This window comes from Branchiostoma floridae, chromosome 5 (genome assembly GCF_000003815.2).
Source record: "Branchiostoma floridae strain S238N-H82 chromosome 5, Bfl_VNyyK, whole genome shotgun sequence".
In the NCBI taxonomy this organism is placed as follows: domain Eukaryota; kingdom Metazoa; phylum Chordata; class Leptocardii; order Amphioxiformes; family Branchiostomatidae; genus Branchiostoma; species Branchiostoma floridae.
Window position 1 is genome coordinate 17,432,578 of NC_049983.1, and position 20,260 is coordinate 17,452,837.

Consider the following 20,260-nt stretch of genomic DNA (forward strand, 5'->3'; position numbering starts at 1 on the left):
AATAACCGGGACCGGCAGAAATAGACGCCGTGATCTACCGTGAGGTACACCGAGGGGTACCTCGGTATCCGGCAGTCCACCGGGACAACTATGTGGCTTCGGAACCCGGCCGGGGCTACATCCCTGACGAACACCGGCGCAATTCGGACCAAAGCCGAATCAGAAACGTCTTTCCAAGGACGTTATAACGTCCTTGGTCTTTCAAACCCGGGGCTTGGTCACTTTCTCGCCTAGCTAACGGCCCTTATTGTCTCAGAAAATCCTCAGCCTCAGGTGCGAACATCGTAATAGTTGGCCAAGGCAGATATTGACATATACATATTCTAGTGTTTCGAGCACTTCACAAGAGATTACTAGTAACTTGTTCCCAGGCTGTATTTACCTAGTCTCTATCAGACTTACTACGCTGGCTATTATAGGGAGAATAATTTGCCAGGAAAGTTTTTCTACCAGAGGAGTTGGCCGGCCGCGCAGCCAGTCTGTGGTATTTCGGTATGATGAAAGGCAATAAAACTGATCCGCTCATTTTTCTCTACAAAGACCGTAGCTTTGGAGTTCAGATCCGAAGGGGAAACATTAACCTAAGCGTTGACTGACTCCCCTGCCCAATTTTTTTCTGAATTCTACAATCCCCGTACCCCCGTAGGTAGGCCTGGTGGAGGCCAATATTTACCGCCGTTCAGAAAGACAAGAACCAAATGTAGCTGTTACTTTAACCTCCTTGTTTTTTCTTTTCAAAAAAGTTCGTCATCCGTTTTTTGTTGTTGTTGTTGAAAAGGTCACGTTCACTTAATCAGAAACGTCTGCACAAAGGGATGCACGTGAAAGTGTGGACACCATCTTTAAAGGGGCATTCCGGATCCACTCGAGACGACACTGTTATTTTCCGATAGATATTAATTGTAGGAAGTGACAAATGTATGCTACGTAACATCATACTATAAAGTACCCATTAGCCCCACGCGCATCAAAAAGCATTCATTCTTCTACAAAACTCCACAAGCACCCTCTAATTAAATCAATCAATCTCAGCCTATGGCTAAATACATGTGCCTGCTAACGCCTGACTTAAGTTTGGTTACAAAGCTTATTTCAGGGGAGCTTAGAAAAACACGTCATGTTATGTGTTCTTTGATATCTTGTGAACAACTGGCCTTCTTGGTTTTGCTAAGCGCCCCTCATTTTTGTCTAAAATATTCACGATGAAGTAAATGTCTTCACGTATAGGGAATACATGCGTAGGGTCTGCATGGGTTTAGTGAGTGTCATATTGTTTTACAAACACACGTTGCGTAATTCGCCACAAGTGGAATCCCACCAAAGGTCGGCTGATCACGTATTAATTGATATATTATCTATTGGAAAATAACACTCCCTTCTGGAGTGGAATGCCCCTTTAATAATGGAAGAACCTACAGACACGAACGCGCGCACCAGGTACACACACCTATATACATGCACGCATGCGCTCACACAGTCAATATCTTGCAATCTATCTACAATTACCTGCACTGTTATATACTTTGGTATACAATAGTATACTGATGCCCGGCCATAAAATCAAGATAATCAGTTTGTCCACCTGATAAAAAGTTTATTTTCCAAGTAAATGATCAAATGATCATAAGTTTCACATAAAGGATTTTAAAATCACCATGTGTTATAAGTAAGGTATCTCGTGGTGTTATTAATGACAAATGATAGAATCTGCAAGTTATTTCTTGATTTGGAATAAAGATAATAAAGTTTGTTTCCCATACTGTAAAAGTTAATTTCTATCTAAAGTAGTCATGCAGAATTTGCTGGTTTGCAATGATTTAGTTGCATATAGTACGATTTTTCATATCTTTGCATATGTACAGAATGTTCCACCTACAACTACATCCATATAAGATGCAGGTTGCCTATGTTTCTATTGTTCAACTATCATTTAGCAGTTCCCTGACAAAGAATTTTTCTCCATCTATTGTTAAACATGATTAATCTAGACTTTGATAGAGATAATAAAAAGTTTTTTCTTGCACCAGAAGTTACAATAACAGTGTTACACATTTGTAGCATTGCATAGTGTCGTCACTCAATATACCAACACCAGCTCGAATGGGATAATGTACCCTTTTTGTGCTTTATCGGAAACCACGGTAATAACCATCTAAATGTCATAATGTTGTAAAATACTCTTCAGTTGTAACATACTAAAAATGAAACATGAGACAGACATACTACAAAAAGGCTGTGATCAACATATATCAGAAATACTAAAATCCATAAAAACATAGAAAAGTCTAGAAATAGAAACTCTACACTACACTTGAACTCTAATTAATGTAGTAGTGCCTGCCACCTAGAAGTTACTTTAATTCTATACTTCAGCAAAGAATTGTTTCTCTGTCTAACACAATGCCTTTGGAACATGGCAACTGTCTTCTATCTACATCTAAGGTAGTCTAAAAGGCACAGTAATTGGTATTGACCACACGTCTAAAAGGTTACTGACTTGGTGTACCAAGGTGTAAATTGGCCATACAAGAACGTGCAAGTGATACAAAAAGGCATAGAAAACCACAGCCACTTATAAGGTCTGCTCGTGAGGCTAGGTTTGGCTTGCTCAAACACTTTAACTCCTTCATGTTAGCCATGCACCAAATCAGACAATATATTGGCCCACTGCAGGCAAGGAGGTTACAGAGCAAAAGACTGGACTATCACCCCGCTGCCTGTTTTTGCTCAGATCCACCAGATTCCACAGTATCTTTTGTTTCCGCCCTCCAGCACCTTGATATTTGCATCTATGCCCAAATTCTATCTAAAAACTCCTTGCTAGTATGTAAGAACATGGTGATAGTCCTGTTAGATGCCCAGTTCCTTATGGTTCTCCAGTAGCCAGTTGTGATAGTCGTTCAGCTTGTGGTCACTTGGCATCACCTGCAGGATTAAACATCACAGGGGGATGAGGTCTGTCTTCTACAAAATCTCTTCTTTTTAAGCTGTTTTCTGCTATTTTTGAGCATTTTTAATATGTATAATCTGCTTTTCTTTGTTTAATAGGGGATCCTATTTGATTGATACCTTCAAACATGTATCCAAGTAAGGCTTGTCTGTTACCCCTGGGAACAAAGTTTATCTCCAACAAGGGTATTATTATGTTGGTGTGTTTGCACCTATAACTCAAGATCCTGTGATGGATTTGAATGAATTTTGGTATGTGGGTAGTTTATTGGGGTCCTAAAAAAAAATGGCGGCTTTGGCCCCCTAGCAGTATTTTCACTTACTGCTGCATTCCTGAAAGTCAAAGGTTTGATTCCCAACCTGAATAAAAAAACATTGTAAAAAAAGTGTGTAAGACATAACATTGTACTCACCTGCCTCCACTCATTGACACAGAAGATGCGGTAGGAGTCATTGCCGTACTTGCCAATACCATACAGCTCATCGGGGTAGGCCCAGTCTTTGGTCAGGAACTCATCTGTACAGAAGAGAAAACAACAGGTCCTGTACTCAGAAACAGTCATCTGTGTACCTAGCTTTGGTTTGGGCCATCCCGCAGATAAGACTTAAATGCAGATGCCATGTTTGAGAATTGCCACACTTGTGGATCAAACCTAAGTAGTCCTTCCCAGTGTGAGTGGTTTGAAACCTACAGTCCTATGGCCACACCTGGGGCAGTTACTATCTTATTGAAGTCACCAAACAAACATGAATGTACTTTTGCAGTGGTTATATTTCACGGTAGGAGCAACAATTCAGATCTGTAAATACGGTAGATTTACAAAACGCATTTTCATTACAATTTCGCAGGGAGATGTAAAAAGAAAAGATAGATATTTAGAGACATGAGGTTTCCTTTAATATAAATAAATATCATGCTTTGGAGCTTGCATGCCTTACGAAAGAACCAACCGCAAATTGAGCATAATCTATCATGTTTTTTGTGAAATGTAATTTGCACTTACTTCCTTCCTGAATTTAGCATGCAGGCCCATACTAGTATTATTACACCGCCCTGTCCTACCTGAAAACCTGATGAGGGTCTTGGCCCGTTTCTCGTACAGTCCCAGCGGCTGCAGGAGCTCACAGATCGGTTTCCAGTCAGCGTCGCGCGTCACTTCCGGGGACGGCCAGCGTCGGAAGAACTCCCACATCAACGGAATGGCTTTTTCACCTTGAAGCACTGCCCACGTGTTAGATCTTTACATAATACATCTCTTATTTCATACATTAAGATTCATTTTGGACCAGGTCTCTGTAGTATTACACGCAAATATCACTGTAACAATTTAAATATATCAAAATAAACACAGATACTGTATAAGAAAGCATGCTCTTTCCCATGACGCACAAAACATCTGTATTTCTTGTATAGCTTTTTAAAATGAAGGGCTGATGATATAGTTTATGTCAGTCAACCAACAATTGCCAGAATATCTCAAAATATTTCACATGGCATCTGAGTCACAAAACTACCCCATCAACCATAGTTGAAGTGTCCAATAGTACGCAGATGCCACAACTTCACCTAGAATGTGGGAGATGCAAGCTCAACCAGCGGTTAAGTGAGGTTCCTCAGATAATGAAAATGGCTACGAACCTTGCAGTCACAACATTTATATAACGAAAAATAGGCCTGGACTGGGATATGGGCAATGGGTATGGATTATGGCCTTGTCTGCCACGTTTTGTGTATGTTCTTGTACATATGATTAGTTTCATGTCATGTATGTATTTGTGTTATGTGTTTCACGTACATGCATCCTCCAGGACCCCATTGAAAAGCATTTCAATGACACTGAGATGTGCCACCCTGGCTAAATATAATGAAAACAAACATAAGGGGCACATGAAATCTTGTGACTTTCCCAATCCAAAGGTAGCATTTTATTCCCCATCCCTAAAGGTGTCCTCTCACTGCACTTGCGTCACTGCAGGAATTGTTCACTGCATCACTGTTTTGTTATTTTCTCCAATTTTGTATAATCTAAATATTGTATAATACGTTAAATTATGGCTTAGATGTTGACAAAATACACAAAAAGAAAATTTGTTCCTTGTCTCTGAAATTTGTTATCTTTCGAACCCCGCAGTGATGCAAGCTTGACGCAAGTGCAGTGAGAGTGCACCTTAAGGGTAAGTGGTTATGTATTTCTAACAGGAAGAACACCAACCTGTTGTCCGGTTGAGAAAAATTGTCGCCACCAAGAGTTTCCAGGGGTCATGGAAAAGGTGCTCCTGTACGAGGTTGAAGGGCGACCGCGGAGGCGTCCACTTGTTGGCGGCAAACTTCTCCTTGAGCGGGGGAAGGTTACCTGCGTCTCCGCTGAAATATGGACTGACTTCGGGCTCTGAAAGGTACCATGGTTTGGGGTTGTGAATTTTATCTACTTGGATTTCTTTCCTTTGTAAAAACATGCCTTTTTTTTTACTGATCCTAGATCTGTGACCTTAAATTCATTAGCAGGTTGACTCTTGGTCCTGTGTAAATTGTTGCTTAGGAAGCAAACTCTAACTTAGTCCAGGGTTTACCCAAGCCTGATTTTTCCTATCATCTCAGGAAATGCATGCTCCCCTCCTGTTGTGATTTCTACCTACATATCTTGTAAAGCATGCTGACTTGTTTGTCTTCTGTAAGCTTCAACATCAGCTCACAAAAATTCCCTAGATCCTACGATAGCATAAGATAGTACCAAATTGGCCGAGGAGTGTAGTCAGCCAAGAGGTGTACATTTGCCCGGTAGCCAAACACACTCATAGGCTGGCTTCGCTCCTCTGGCAGCTTTTGATACTATGAGATTATACATCCATAACTCCTGATGAGGGGAATACTAACTCAGTCACTTTTGGAAAAATATTCTTCACACTGCAGTGGCTGCAGGTGCAGCACACAAATAGCATAGAAATTTGCAATAAAAAAAACCTATCATAACATATCCTCTCATCTTAGGATGGTCATGTCCTTGACAAAGCTGGATCTTTTGACTGACTACAATACAGTTAAACCTGTCTATAGTGACCGCTCAAGGGACTGGAGAAATATGTCCACTATAGACAGGTGGCCACTATAGAGAAAATGTTGATCAATTGACCATGAGAAAACTACACATGCTTTCAGTTCCCACTAATCTTTCTCACCAAGTAACATTGTCTCGATCGGTAAATTCATCGACAAAGACTTGCACTTCAATGCTCAAGGCATGCATACCTTCTGCTACCGCCAAAATGACCCTGTCAGGAACTCCAAATCCTCGCAAACTACTATTTCAAACTCGGTGCAGGGTGACATAAAGCTGCAGTATGGCTGCAATAGGCAGTGTTTCTGTGTCAACGGGACCTGAAATCGTGTGGCCGTGGCCGCGTTGGACAGGTGGCCGCTACGCCTATTTCTTAATCATTACGAATCCAAAAGACTGACAAAAAGTGGCCACTATAGCCAGGTGGCCGGTATGCAAAGGTGGCCGCTAATGCAGGTTTGACTGTATTACAAAACTTCAAGATCTGCTATTCCTCATGTGACCCTAATTGAGACCTTCCATGGACTCCTAAATTTGGTAGACCAGGACTGCCTAAGGAGCAGGTTTAGCTTTGACCTGACTACGCTCCTGGTAAAACAAATAAAGTGAAAGCGAAAGGCACGATTTGGTTAATCATATCTAAATTGTTCCTATATCACTTGCATAGCATTATATGGTATTGGAAAACTTGTTCAGTAACTTCCCTTTGAAGGCTTCCAAGCTTTTTACTGCCAGAAAGAGCATCAAATGAGAAAGCACAAACAAACCCAATCCACATGTAGGGCTACAGAAATATTTATTTCATTCCAGCACCTAAAGTTTCTCTCACTCACAGGCTAAAGACTGGTGCAGTATTGTCAGGTTATATAGAGGATTTCTGGACTATGTACAGATAAAATACTTGCCTATACATTCTTTGCTAGTATAATTCATACTACAAATACAGTTTCAATCCAATCAGATTCAAATTCATTCAGTTCAACTGTCAAGTTTTCAAATGCTGTAACACAACCTCACGCCCATCAGAGCCATTTAGCAGTCATCTTCAACCACTTCACTACAAATACACACTTATTGTTTAAATTACATTTCTTCTAAGATAGTGCAACATACATGGTGATATCTCTACTGTTACAAACATACAAAATAGTGAGAAAAATGCAAATTTTGACCAGGAATGTTTCAATGATTCAGGAGTCACAGCAAAGCTTCCAAAGAGAAATCTGTACAGAATTTAACTTGCACTCTGAACTTACAGCTCAAGCCATTTTTGACAAATATAAATCAAACTGAACGGTTGTACGTTGTCTTGGCTACAGCCCACAAAGACAAACAATCTTGAGTTATGTGAACTATGTCAACAAGGCAGTTAATGGTTTGAACCGCACATACGCATAATGATGTATTGTGGGTAATATGGAGTCATCATCATCAATATGGAGTGTAATGTTTCAAAGTTGAGGACATAAAAACATCTGGACAAGTACATTTATTAAGAATGGTTTAGAGAAGAACCGTTTATAAGTTACAGGCACGTATGCAGTTCAAACCATTAATTACCTTATTCATTCTGAAATTTGACAACTCGAGTGTTAACAGCACTGGCTGGTAAAGAACTGTTTATCAGAGCGAACCATTTTCTTTGTCAAGTTCGTTTCCTCTGCTGCATTTTACAAGAGCATTTACATCAATTGCAGTTTCAAGCAGATATTTTTGTTGACAGGACATTTTTGACAGACTAGCAGATTAAGGCTACCATTGGTGTTTCCATGGTAACTGATAGTCAAATCAACTCTTCTTCCAGCCTTTGCCTTCTACAAATTTTGTATCATTTCATTAAATTCAGGTTGGCAGGTAGAAGTTTCATTCAATCATAAATTTTACCTGCACACAATCATAAAATAGCTCAGAATGTTTAAAGAGGATTGAATGAGGCCTCAAAGCTCCCAATATCCATCAATCTGAAAAGACCACACTACAGTCAGCCCCATCAACCCAGGGTTAGACAAGTTTTCAAAAATTCACTGGCCCTATTGGATCTGGTGTGCACATGGTCCATTCCACTTGTCCAAACCAAAATTTCAGTAGCCAGAAATTTAAATGACATATGCTTTTATATAGACAGCAAGATAGTTCCTTTATCTTTCCATTATAGAAGCACTTAAAATTCTGTAACAAACTTTTAGCAACACATAATTTAGTCAGGCTAGTGGACCAAAGAAAATTTGTGCAGCCTAAATGACAAGGGCAATTGGGCCAAAGGACTTGTCCAACCCTGAAACTCCTTCTTTGAAAAGTCCCTGATGTCAGCTTTTAATGCTTTCGCACATGAAATATAAATAAAACACAGCTGTAGTTACAAGCTTTTTTATGCATATCCATCAACATTTCCTTAAATTTGTTTGTCAAAGAAGATGTTCTCCTGTCACAGACTACAAACTACACAAAGGTGTAGGTATAAAATACAGCTTCCTGTTACTCACTATTAAGTTCATCATCTGCAATTGTCTGTTGAAGCCTGCCTACGTGTCATTTCATCTTCCTTCTTCACTATGATTTCGAATTTTAAACAGTCATTTAAGGGTCTTCTGAAACATTGCAGCAGTTGCAATGAACTGCTATGTCCATCTTAAGTAGCATTTTACAGCAAGGGTTTTCAGGTTGTTTTACTCCATTCTTGAGTATGCCTTAAAGTTAAACTGCTTTCTGTAACAAGATGACATCAGTAGCAGGGACTGCTGCAAACCCTTAGGTAAACCCACCTGCATTCTGAACAATATAGCTAATCAGCCAGAGGAACCTGCCCCCCTCCCTCAACTCTCAATATACATGTATTTTTCCTTGTAGAGAGTGCAGCATCATGATGCGAAAATGTATGTGGAGACTCCCTCAGTCTTTTTACCTGCCAAGAAGTGTCATCCAAAACAAACTTGAAATTTATATCTTTTGACAAAAGACCTATCCACAACAACCATTTTGTACCCTTGTTGTCCACCGATACATCAAATCAAATTTTCAATAAGTCAATTGATTTTTTTAAAAATGTCAAATCCACAGCAAATTGATTTCATTAAAACGATCAAATGCTTGAATCTAATTGTTCTTTCTAACAGCAATTTCTACAGTACCTACTTAACAGGATGAACTTGCCTACAGTTGTCTTTTTATGAACTGAAAGATGGGGGCATTAATGGTTGCGCAGGGCTAACTTCACTCTTCTCCCCAGAGCTCACCTCACCTCTGCTGTCGCTATTTGTTACTGGCGCTACCTCCCTCCCCCTGGCCCCCGCCCCCTCTCCATTGGTGGTCGCCCCAGGAGCCGAGGGAAGCACCGGTTGAAACGCACTCCCACCGCCGGTTGGAGGAGGAATCGTGCAGTGGTTGGTCGCCTGCCGCCCCAAGCTCGGCGGAACAACGGGCTGGAAAGCGCTTCGGCGATATTCTTCAGATGCGGCGGAGGCAGAGACACTTCCATCAGCGGGAGGTGGCGCCAGACGTTCGAATATATTCCCACTGCGGTCTCCCAACACTCTGGTAGTGGTGACCGCTCCTGGGGCCTGCGGGAATACAGGCTCGAACGCGCTGACCGGCTCGTTGTCTGACCTATCGGTGAGAGGCGAGATGCTCCTCGGAAGCGGCGAGACGGACGGCTCTGGGATGTTTGAACCCCAACTCTGGGTTCTGGACAGCGGCAGGCGGCCTACGGTGTTGGCAGGCGGAAGGAGAGTCTGTGCCTGACCGGTCGCCGGAGCCTGACACTCGATGATCTCCGGGAGATAAGTGGTGCTTCCCGACTCGGATGAACCGCGAGACTCAGAGTTGCTGGCTTCCCTGGCAGGCTCCGGCGGTGGTGTGATCACAGCTGCGTTCTCCTGTTGAACCGGACCAGCAGTCGCCGGCCCAGCAGCTTGCTGTGGTGGTGTTGGTGCCTCCTGGCTCTTTTCTGGAGTGTTGAGCGGTCTGAACACAAGTGTCTCTATGTTTCCGGACCTGGGTGGTTCCGATGGTTGAGCTGCAGCTGGTACTTCTGCCACCACTTCTGGCTCTTCTTCACAATCCTTCACATCGATGATGACAAAACCCCCGTCTTCGTCTTCTTCACTCTCCGAGGGCATCATCTCCTCCGGACTCATGCCCTCCCGCGGAGGGGACATCTCTCTGTCGTCTCCTGAAGCTCCCTCAGAAATGGAGATGATTTCTGGCTCGTAAGTCTCTTCTGACTTATCTGCCACCTTCGGGGACTGCTTGGACATATCATCTGCAAGTACAACTACATCTGCTTCAGTAGGTTGGCTGGACTCACCTGTTTGGGGCTTGGCAGGAGATCCCGCGGTCGCCTCAGGCTCTGGCTTCTTCGCTTTCTTGGATGGGGAAGCTGCCTCTGTTTCTTCAGGAGCTTTCCGTTTCTTGAGTGGTTTTGGTGCAGTAGTCGGTGGGTCTTTTGCTGGTGACTTTGTTTTGGGAGGAGCTCTTGCCGCCTTCTTTGCTGCAGGTTTCGCCTTCTTCTCTTTCGCAGGTTTGGCTGGTTTCTTCACTGCTGGTGCCTTTCTTTCCTTCTTTGCTGGGGTCTTTGACTTAGCACCCTTTTTTGGACTCTGGGCTGCCTTAGGACCCATCGGGAACTTGACCTTTACGTCCTGCTTGGCTTTTGGTGGCCGCCCGCGCCCCCTTGCCTTCTTTGCAGCTGGCTCCTTGGAAGAGCTGCCAGAACTCTTGGACCTTTTCTTCGGTGTAGAAAACTGCATCTTAACCACCAACTTCCCAGATGCTTTTTGTTCCTTTTCTTTCTTTGCTGCAGCTGCTCTTGGCGGTCGGCCTCTGCCCCTAGGCGTCTCCTTTGCTGCTTTCTTTGCCGAAGATGTCACCTTCCCACCAAACGTGAAGGAATCAGTGTCTATCTTCAGTCCTTTGTCCTTGCAGTACTTTGCGATCTCTGTTCGTGACCGAAACTTCTTCCCTTCAGGACTGTTGAAAAGGAAAACGGAGCATTTTATTTTTAATGAAGAAGATAATTCATTTCTGGAATTAAAGTATCTTCACTATAATAATCATACTAATTCAGAACCCCATATACTTATTGATCTACCAAGGGTAAGTCCAAAAACCTGTCACACAACTCTTTTCTTCTTTCTTGTAGTAATACTAGTACACAGACTTGGGTCCAATTCAATAAAGAAACTGTTCTACCAACTATATCTGCCAGATGCCAATACTTAGTCGATATTACAATGCAACAACTCTACAGTATAGAACAATTTGTGCCATTTAATTCAATAGACCTCACGATCATGAGTTCCTGTTTTTCATCCTTTCTGTGTAGATTGAACATAAATTTACCCTTGTTGCCCTTGCCAAAGAATTTGAAGCAAGTTTTGAAAAATCAACATTTTAGCACTGTTTTCCTCGCCCATTGAACCTTGAAAATCCATAACCCTCTAATCAGATTATGCATGTGACCAGCCAGTATGGGATGACTCACTGTACAGTAAAACTGATTGACAACTATGATACTCAACTGTAAATGCATATACTTTCATTGCGGCTTTATCTTATGATAAAGGGGAACAGGAGGTCTTAGTGGTACATGTATTTGAACTTTGCAGTTGAAACAATGATCAAAGTAGAAATACATTCTTACATGCATATTTGCAGTGGAAAGGTCACTGCGAAAACAAAACAAAATTGACAGCAACTATAGCATGTTTACCTGTAAAAGTAAGTGTCGGTTTTGCCAGCCGAGGCGCCAGACTGACGTAGAACAACCTTCTTGGTCCATCCCTTGGGGAGGGGGGTCTCGGACGCCATGTTTGCTTGTGAAGTGGTTGTTCCTGATGCTATGTGTTGCCTGCACACAAGGAAAGACACATTATCCAAACAACAAATTACAAAAATTCTTTGACACAATGTGACATTATGCGTCAGTGACATAGTTTTCAGGCCACAATTGCCCTGTAGTCATCCTATACTGCATGGTTAATCAAGTGATTTGAACTAAGAATCTGTGTGTTCTAGTTTGGTGGAGAACTTGTTAGAATAAAGTCTTCTCCATTACGAAACCTTCTTTAATTCTTCAGTAATGACTGTCCAATTAATCTACTAACCTGATGAAACTATTTACAGTTGTTTGAACATGATTTTACAATGTTATCACTCAAAGATCAACTCTGTATCCCTTGCCAGTGGTCGACAAATAAAAAAGAGGCTAAGGTCAGCTACCGTTGGCTTGGCAACCAGAAGCATATTTTTACCTTGGCCTTATCTCGTAGAACTCTTTAAAATATAGGACCTTTGTATCTAAGTGCCAAGCCATAGCAGCCGTACTACCAATTAATCTATGACCTAAATCATATCTTAGTCTTACCTGTCAAGGATTAATAAGTTATGGCAGAAGGTTTTATTCAGGTAGTCACAGGACTGTTGGTAACCTGGAGGAAAAGATCAGTAAATAACCCATTTGTAAATCTATGGAACAAAACTTTTATTGTGTGACAATTATAACAGGTGCAAATCGTGCAATGTATGGAGACTTGTAAATTGTTATTACACACAGTTTAAGCTACTGCTAATTATACTAGAATCTAACAATTTTAAGAACTAATCTATTTTATAAATAACAGTTAACACAATCTAACTATGCAATCCACCTCTATAATAACTTGATATAGTATGTTGCATCAGGACTTCTGTATTAGACGTAAATTATCTGGCATCATCACAGAATATGGGGGAGGGGGGCGTGGGCTGTAAAATAATTATAAAACTCAACGGTATAAGATATTGCTAAGTGTTCAAGATGTCCATTATAAATCATAATTTCATAGCACTGACCCCTTGATATCTTGCTATTCTGTACGTTAGCCAAAGATCTTTCAGTGGGAGCTCGTACGTTGCTTTAACGTTGTAGCATCTAACGCCCCTCCCGCGCGCGGGAAATAAAAACAACTCTTGATTCTTGTGGACGAAATCTGATACCCTTTACCGGCCAAATGTCTGATGGTTACGATGCACAGGTCTGTTTAAGCACGTTATATCGCTTCTGTGAACACCCGGGAAATCGCTAAGAAGGTATAATACTGATTAAGAAGCACAGATTTGACGATTTATGCAGAAAATTGCAGAACTAAAGCGCACCAACCTTCCACCTTCCGCCATACTTGTTCTGGAACGATGGGATCGAACTTCAGAACGAGGCCGCAGTTAGCCTCATTAGCAGGCTCCAAGTAGGTTACATTTCTGAGGGGGATCAGGGTCCTGAGGGGGATTATAATTTGTACCTTTTTTCTGATGGTGTAAAACACCTTTCCGATGGAAAGAAAATTCAGTGCTGAGATTACACACAATAAATTGAGCACAATGGAACTCATTTACCGTCGGGAAGAAAAGTTGTCTCATCATACGCCATAAAAGCTACCCCTCGCGGCGTCTGCTAAGTAGGCTAACCTAGTGACGTCATTATGGCCACGACTTCACCAAGATGGCCGACAAGTGTCTGAGATTTTGATGTTCAGACGCTAATCTTCGATTCTCCGCGTCACACTTGAGTTTTTCCGGAGTTCCTGAGGAAAGCAGCATGTCTAATGCACTTGTGAACCGTTATCTGCCGGTGGCACGGCAGCATTTCGTCACCACGCTGACGAACACCAGTGTTGTCGTGAAGGCCGTGTGCGCTGTCGTCTGTCTCAGTTACCTGGTTTCCCTGGGAGTCGAACTTGTCGAACCGTTAAGCATAAACCCTGGGTTTCTCATCCCCTCCACCTTCAGGGTCTGGACTCTACTGACTCATGGCTTACTGGAGACGCAGATACTGCACGTCGCCATCAGTATAACGGCCGTGGTTGTGGCGGGAAAACTACTGGAACCCATATGGGGTGCTCTAGAACTCCTCATCTTCCTGACTCTCGTTACCATAGTAACTGGCATATTCTCTGCGTTCTTCTACCTTTTCGTGTACATGGCCACGTCAGATGACTCCTACATCTTTGAGGTACACATATACGGTTTGACTGGGTTCGCGGCCGGCGTCTGCGTAGCTTTGAAGCAGACGAGACCGGACCAGGTGCTAGTACCATCTGTGGACCTGCGTGTGAAACACATACCACTCCTGCTACTGGTCGGGTCCATCCTGCTGAAAGTGGCCACCCTCACGACCGGGACCTACCCCGTTATGACCGGCATGGGGATCCTGTCCAGCTGGATCTACCTGCGCTTCTACCAGCAGCACGGGAACCAGGGGAAGGGAGACATGGGCGACGTTTTCACCTTCGCCACCTTCTTCCCCGAACCCGTGCAGGCTCCGATCGCCATACTAGCGAACACGGTGTACAGCGGACTGGTGAAGATCAAGGTGTGTAAGAAAACGGTGAAGAGGTACGACGTGGGAGCGCCATCCTCCATCACCATCAGTCTACCCGGCACCGACCCTGCTGATGCTGAGAGAAGAAGGTGAGAGGTGAAGGGTGAGAGGTCATGTTGGTCTCAGTTCAAGGTGTTTGCTGGGGCTCTGGTACACTTTTTGAATAAGCTGGCTCATGATGTAGACTGTTCATGCACAGCAAGCTGCATTGAGGGTAATATGTAAAAGTTGAAGGTGCCCGAGACATAAACACCTCTGATTGCTCTGAACATCATAATGGTATCAAGCATGGTCTAGACAAATATTTACAAGTTAGGGGCCTTCACATTATATATTTTGCCACCTTGCTGCCATTAATCAGTTTCAACCACTTTCCAGTAGAGACAAACTCCTTCTAGTATTTATCAACAAAATCAGAACCGACTGAACGTGCCACGCCCTATCTGGGGAGGATACTTGTTACAGCTTACTCAATGAGCACATTTTTTTCTTCGCAAATATACATGTTTGGTATCAGCCTGGGAAAAAATTATTGCAGGAAACACACCAAATCAACAGGCACCACAGCACAATTCATTCCATAACACACCTTCCAGTTCTGAATGGCTTGCCCACTGTCAAGCACAGTGCCAAGATTTCTTCGAGAATTTTCCCCGCTTCTTTATTGTCTTACCTTGTTTCTACTATCCCATTCTTCTTGCAGTATTTCAAGAGCAAACCAACATCTAACCAGTCTTAAGCCTTGCCTAGTAAATTTGTAATTGGTCGTTTACAGCTAGCATTGCCATGGAGTTTGATTACATGTACTATTTTCCTTTTTTCTTACTACACAGGAAAAAAGCCCTGCAAGCCCTGAATGAACGCCTGAGCAAGGTGCAACAGCCAGAAGAAGAGGAAGGGGATTGGCCTGCCATGGAAGAAGTTGCTCCCGACAGCGTAGTTGTAGATGTAGAGGCAGACAAGAAAAAGGTCCCCACGCCTCACAGAAGTCCGGGCTCTTCCCCACAAGTTACCCCCGCACGAGCTGCTAGTCCGGAGCCTGCAAACAGCCCCGCCAATATGCCCAACGGTCCCACCAATTTTAAAAATGGTGGAAACAAATCACCACCAGGGGAAGGCCCAAGTTAAGGCAAATGGACATCTGTATGCCCGAGTAATGCTATATTTGTGAATGTATGTGAAATAAAAACTGAACAACAGTTGTATTATGTATATTTGGGAAGAAGCAATAGAAATGGATAACCATTTCACAGAGTATAATCTGTTGTTGTAAGACAGTCCTGGTAAATGAAAGACTTGTTAGAGGAAACTAAGGCTGCCGGTATCAAAGGGTTGCAACTCTTTTTGTTATGCCAAAGTGAGGTGGTGGCCATAAGTTAATATATGTGAAAAAGTCATGCAGATATATATCCTTTCTTTTTTTATGACATTCTGTGTACTTTGTAGTAGTGTTCATCATTCCTTTATTTGAAGGGTTGCTTGTCTTGTATTCCTCTTGTGAATTGTACCAACTTGTTTTCTGAAAAAAAGGTTTCAGTTCATTACATACACTGGTAACTACAGCTGAATTTTTATCTCTTACAAAGCAGTCAGTGCAAATGAAATTTTTGAATGAGGTACTTGTAATTTGATTTAGAGCTGCATTCATCTGCAAGTTCACATGGTCATACCCCATTGTGATGGCCTATGGAGATTAATGTTGTGTTTCCAATAACAGTTCTGACTAGGGGTGGGTACCGGTACAGAAAATTCAGGTCCAGGTCCGGACCTGAACCTGATTCAGTATGACTCATACCAATGGTCCATTTCACTACAATGAAATCTGTTTGGTGGAGTATTAGACTTACACTGGCGTTTTAAAATCCTACAACGCTAACTGCGCCTGTGTGATTGGCTGTAAAACGTGGTAGAAATTACTATAAACTCTACTGTACTTCACTCTTGTTATTTTCTTCCACCTGCAAGCGCCAAAACGTGTGAATGCCTGATGAAACAATCTGTTAATTTTCTAATCGGTCCAACATCTGGTCCGCCTAATTTTTTCAGGTCCGGTTTTTCTGGACCGGTCCAATAAGAAAAAACGGTTTTGTACCGGTACGGTGTACCGATACCCAGCCCTAGTTCTGACAAAAGTGTTGGCAAAACTTGGCCAGAATGATCTCACAAATAGTTACAATGATGCAGGGTGTCAACATAGATGGTTTGGTGGGTCTGTTCACGTCACTTCTTCTATTGCAGAAATGAGAACACATTGGAAAACGATTTTGTCCTTGCCAGCAGTTGACCTAAAAAAAGGACTAGTGTCGCTTGCAAAACCTGGAAACAAAACATTTTTTCCAGGCTTAATGCAGCTGAGTTGCATTATGTAGAAATAGCTGTATTTTCTGTATGTCTAAAGGAAATATTTGAAGTTCATGTGTAATGCAATTATATGAATGTACAGAGAGTAAGCTGCTCAGACCACTTTACTTTCTGGAACAAGTTTATTCCTAAGACACGTCGAGTTCTCAGAATTATACAACTTTCAAAAGACAACAAAAGTGCATAGTCTATAGGATAATCATTCAGCATATCACAAGATATACAAAATAGAATTTTTGCTTTAAAGTGAACATGTACATAGGAGAATTCAAAAGCATACACTTAATTCTTCTTCTTTTGAGGACAGATTGGAGAAAGGTTGCATAGATGCTTAGATTCATTGCATAGTACAGGGAAAGCTCTTTGGTTATCAAATTAATAGTATTGCCTGTACATTCTTTGATTCCCAATAAATAGGTGTTATTTCTTAAACATCTTTTCTTTATGAGTATTATCCACAATCACGGATCTCCAACAATTTCGTGCATAGAATTCCACAATGTACAAAGCACTTATTATAACCATTGGTTAAGATTTTACCACAAACAAAAATCATGCTGCTTTTTTTCTTCTTTCCAAACATATCACTCTAGCTTTTCCTTACAATATAGTATCACAGCTCCTTTCTATTATCAGTAACTTCCAGTACATATACAAACACTTTTTGGGTAATTCCTTACATTCTTGCAGTCCACAAACACTGAGACATTTTTAATACTGAACTGAACAAAAAAGGATTGAGAAGAGACCACAGATACAATTCCTGCACAGGTTATTACACTCAGTGCCAATCGCTAGCACTAACATGGTATAACATCCATCAGACATAGCCTATAAACAGTCCTCTGAAGTGGCCATTTCAATGCCTAAGCCATATCCCAGTGGCTGTTCCCCAGGCATATTTAAGTGGTCAACATAACAAAAGTGTAGTTACAGAAAAAGACAACAGTTTGTCAACAAGAGGCAAACACATGGCTTCTTCAGATGCCCACAAGTGCAGAGGTTTTCGGTGACGACAGCGCGTGCAATAAAAAAAACTGCGGAAGGCTCCCAGTCAGACAAAGGACCAGCCTTTCAACAACATTGTCCGTGAAACGCTCTCAATATCTAAGTTCCTAGTAGTTGTAGAGCTTGGTCTTGGGAACGTCCTTATCAGAGCACTCCCGTGCCTTGTTGTAGTAATAAAAGCACCCGTCCTTGCGTTGAAGCTTCTTGACAAATCCATTATCCCATTTCTCAGCCTGTAACACAAAAGGGATAAAACCATTTAAAAACACTGAATGTTGTGCACTGTGGCCAAACTAGAATAAGCTTTTGCATGTTTTCAACTGTGTCCAAACTTAACACTGGGAGACAGATTGGTTAAGCCTGTCTACACACAGATAACAATTACGATACTGCATAACCTGTACAAGTGACCACATGGCCAACAGGTGTGACCACTTTGTGGTGGTCCCTCATAATTCTTGCCACTGAAGCCTGTCTACAGTGACAACCTGTTCACACACAAAGACCAGATTTTCCTGGGCAGTATTTAATCAAGGAATTTTAAAAATAAAACCTTAATTTAATTGAAATCACCACAGGGATTTGAAAGATGTACTTGATGGACAGTTGCAATTTGCAAATTTAATTTTTCATGTTAAAAGTAGATACTTTTAAAATGAAATTCACCAATAGAATCATGATGGAAATGAAGCACTGATAGAAGGAATGGAAATGCAACTATTGCATGGCAGTAGTTGCTGGTGTTGGTCAACTCCAAACAACAACAAACAATGGTGACATCATTGGTACTTCCTGTGGTGATGTCATTGTAACTTGACACCACCACGTCAGGTAGAGTGGGAGGGTCGCTAAGCTTTGGCTAAACCGACATAAACAAGTTTAAATCTACCAGATCCTTAGAACACAAACTGAGTGATTGTATATTATCTCAATCATTTTCATTCAAAGTTTTCAAGACAAAACCAATGTACTTCAATTTCTAATGTTCTCAAAACAAGAGTTTGGTTGTAAAATAAAAACTATGTCCAAAGAAGCCCAAGTTTAAACTCTAACTCATGAAAAACGTAAACTTCCTTTAGACATCCACAGTAGCATTAATTTTTGACCGTTTCAAAAAAAAGGAGTTTTTGACCAAACTTTAAATCATTATATACAAAGCAGTTGCAAAAAGCGCAAATGATATGTTCCGTACTAGACTTCTAGTACATGTTGATTTAGGCAAGTAAAGTCAACTTACGCTGTCAACTTTTTTGACACTGCGGTACTCTTCCTCGTCCCGGTACCCAGCCAGCTGGAACCGGTATGCGTTTTCTACCACCTCGTCCCACTTCTTGGCCCGAGTCATGGACTTGGGCTGCATGGAGGCTGTCACTGCTGCTGCCATTGTGATATAACAGACTGGGGGAGGAAAGAAACGGACAGTATGTATAAGATTTTGTCCCAAAGATGGTGGAGCGTTGTTCAAAGAAAGATATCCAAACTGGACACAAAATGTGTTGGTAAATCATGGTTTTCTCTGACCCAACTGCATAATTTTTCAGTTTTCAGTAGTCTGTCCTGGGGCATTGCTCTAGGAGAAAGGCAGTAGACAGACTATTTTGGGAAAACCTAATGTGTTGGACACAGAATTTTTTGTCTGTTGTACTTTATGTTATTTGGAGCTATGAGTAGATCTATAACATCATATTCAAAAGGTATTCAAAGTTTTTCAAACAGTCAGTATTATTTGATCTAATACCATAGCCAATACGTTTTGTAGAATATTTTTCTAGACATTACTAAGTTTTATATTCACTAAGCACAACCATTCTGTACTTTCAAAAAAAGCAACCTAACAAGCGATCTAACAGGTGGTTGACTACCATTAGGGCAAGTGTATCCTTCTGATTCGACCAGCACTTGTTCAGTACTCGTGCAATAAGAATGGCGTATGGTTACGCCAGAAGTACCACAATATATTACAAAATGCAGTGAGTCGTACTAAACGTTACGTCAGTATTGAGATATTCAAGAGTTTCCATGGCGACAACAACAACCTGTTTCATAGCCCGGTAGTGGACCTTCAAGACTAGAGCCCTTTAGGACAGAAACCGCTTCTTTAATGTGAAATAAATATTTCATACTTCCTTTGTCTTCGAAAGACAGTTCGCTATTAAAGGTTGATGATTCGGTCTCACGAAATATCTTTCTCAATACACGGCATGAAACCAGAAAAAAAAACATAAAACATGGCCGAACCAACTTCTCTTTGAAAAATAAACCCTAAAAACACGACGAAAGTTTGATCCGCGCACCAAAATATCGACACGAACCTTTTCTCGACGTCGTGACTTCAGAAGATCTCTTCAAGCGTCCCTTGTCAACGGTAGGATGGCTCAAATGAATGAAGCTGTGCAGAAACGTCTCCTTGTATACTTGTGTTTCCCTGTTGCCTGGCGCTGTTTAAAAATAAACACTCATTAAATATGCACGCATGCGCTCTAACCATTTGATATACTATCGTAAATTCTCGCGAGAAATAAATCTTGACCCT

At 41.7% G+C, this 20,260-nt stretch overlaps 3 protein-coding genes across 6 annotated transcripts; 1 reads left to right on the forward strand and 2 right to left on the reverse strand.

The window, feature by feature from the left end:
* Positions 1-2,607: 2,607 nt before the first annotated feature.
* Positions 2,608-13,406, reverse strand: LOC118416056 (nucleolar protein dao-5-like). Of its 3 annotated transcripts, XM_035821110.1 has the most exons (9): positions 13,374-13,389; positions 13,141-13,256; positions 12,367-12,430; positions 11,713-11,850; positions 9,244-10,970; positions 5,163-5,339; positions 4,013-4,171; positions 3,363-3,466; positions 2,608-2,925 (listed from the first exon to the last, which is right to left on the reverse strand). In XM_035821110.1, exons 4-9 carry the CDS (start codon positions 11,808-11,810, stop codon positions 2,851-2,853), a joined length of 2,340 nt encoding a protein of 779 aa, XP_035677003.1. In that variant the 5' UTR covers positions 11,811-11,850; positions 12,367-12,430; positions 13,141-13,256; positions 13,374-13,389; the 3' UTR covers positions 2,608-2,850. The 3 variants fall into 3 exon arrangements, with proteins under 3 accessions (XP_035677003.1, XP_035677002.1, XP_035677001.1); XM_035821109.1 differs by having other exon boundaries at positions 4,013-4,162; positions 13,141-13,406; XM_035821108.1 differs by having other exon boundaries at positions 13,141-13,406.
* A 67-nt stretch (positions 13,407-13,473) lies between these two features.
* LOC118416059 (transmembrane protein 115-like) lies at positions 13,474-15,921 on the forward strand. The gene is made up of 2 exons (XM_035821112.1): positions 13,474-14,447; positions 15,192-15,921. The coding sequence occupies exons 1-2, from the start codon at positions 13,576-13,578 to the stop codon at positions 15,484-15,486; spliced, it is 1,167 nt and encodes a 388-aa protein (XP_035677005.1). The 5' UTR covers positions 13,474-13,575; the 3' UTR covers positions 15,487-15,921.
* A 901-nt stretch (positions 15,922-16,822) lies between these two features.
* Positions 16,823-20,218, reverse strand: LOC118416060 (meiosis expressed gene 1 protein homolog). 2 transcript variants are annotated; one of them, XM_035821113.1, is made up of 3 exons: positions 20,040-20,218; positions 18,965-19,125; positions 16,823-17,960 (listed from the first exon to the last, which is right to left on the reverse strand). In XM_035821113.1, the coding sequence occupies exons 2-3, from the start codon at positions 19,109-19,111 to the stop codon at positions 17,835-17,837; spliced, it is 273 nt and encodes a 90-aa protein (XP_035677006.1). In that variant the 5' UTR covers positions 19,112-19,125; positions 20,040-20,218; the 3' UTR covers positions 16,823-17,834. The 2 variants fall into 2 exon arrangements, with proteins under 2 accessions (XP_035677006.1, XP_035677007.1); XM_035821114.1 differs by having other exon boundaries at positions 20,022-20,183.
* Positions 20,219-20,260: the final 42 nt, after the last annotated feature.

Coding starts and splice junctions, on each gene's coding strand:
- LOC118416056 (XM_035821108.1), bottom strand. CDS start 13,369: ATGAGTTCCATTGTGCTCAATTTATTGTGTGTAATCTCAGCACTGAAT. Junction 12,431..13,140: donor AGTATGGCGGAAGGTGGAAG/GTTGGTGCGCTT, acceptor CTTTTCCTCCAG/GTTACCAACAGTCCTGTGAC. Junction 2,926..3,362: donor GTGTCAATGAGTGGAGGCAG/GTGAGTACAATG, acceptor TTAATCCTGCAG/GTGATGCCAAGTGACCACAA.
- LOC118416059 (XM_035821112.1), top strand. CDS start 13,576: ATGTCTAATGCACTTGTGAACCGTTATCTGCCGGTGGCACGGCAGCAT. Junction 14,448..15,191: donor GCTGATGCTGAGAGAAGAAG/GTGAGAGGTGAA, acceptor CTTACTACACAG/GAAAAAAGCCCTGCAAGCCC.
- LOC118416060 (XM_035821113.1), bottom strand. CDS start 19,111: ATGGCAGCAGCAGTGACAGCCTCCATGCAGCCCAAGTCCATGACTCGG. Junction 17,961..18,964: donor GTGTCAAAAAAGTTGACAGC/GTAAGTTGACTT, acceptor TTTGTGTTACAG/GCTGAGAAATGGGATAATGG.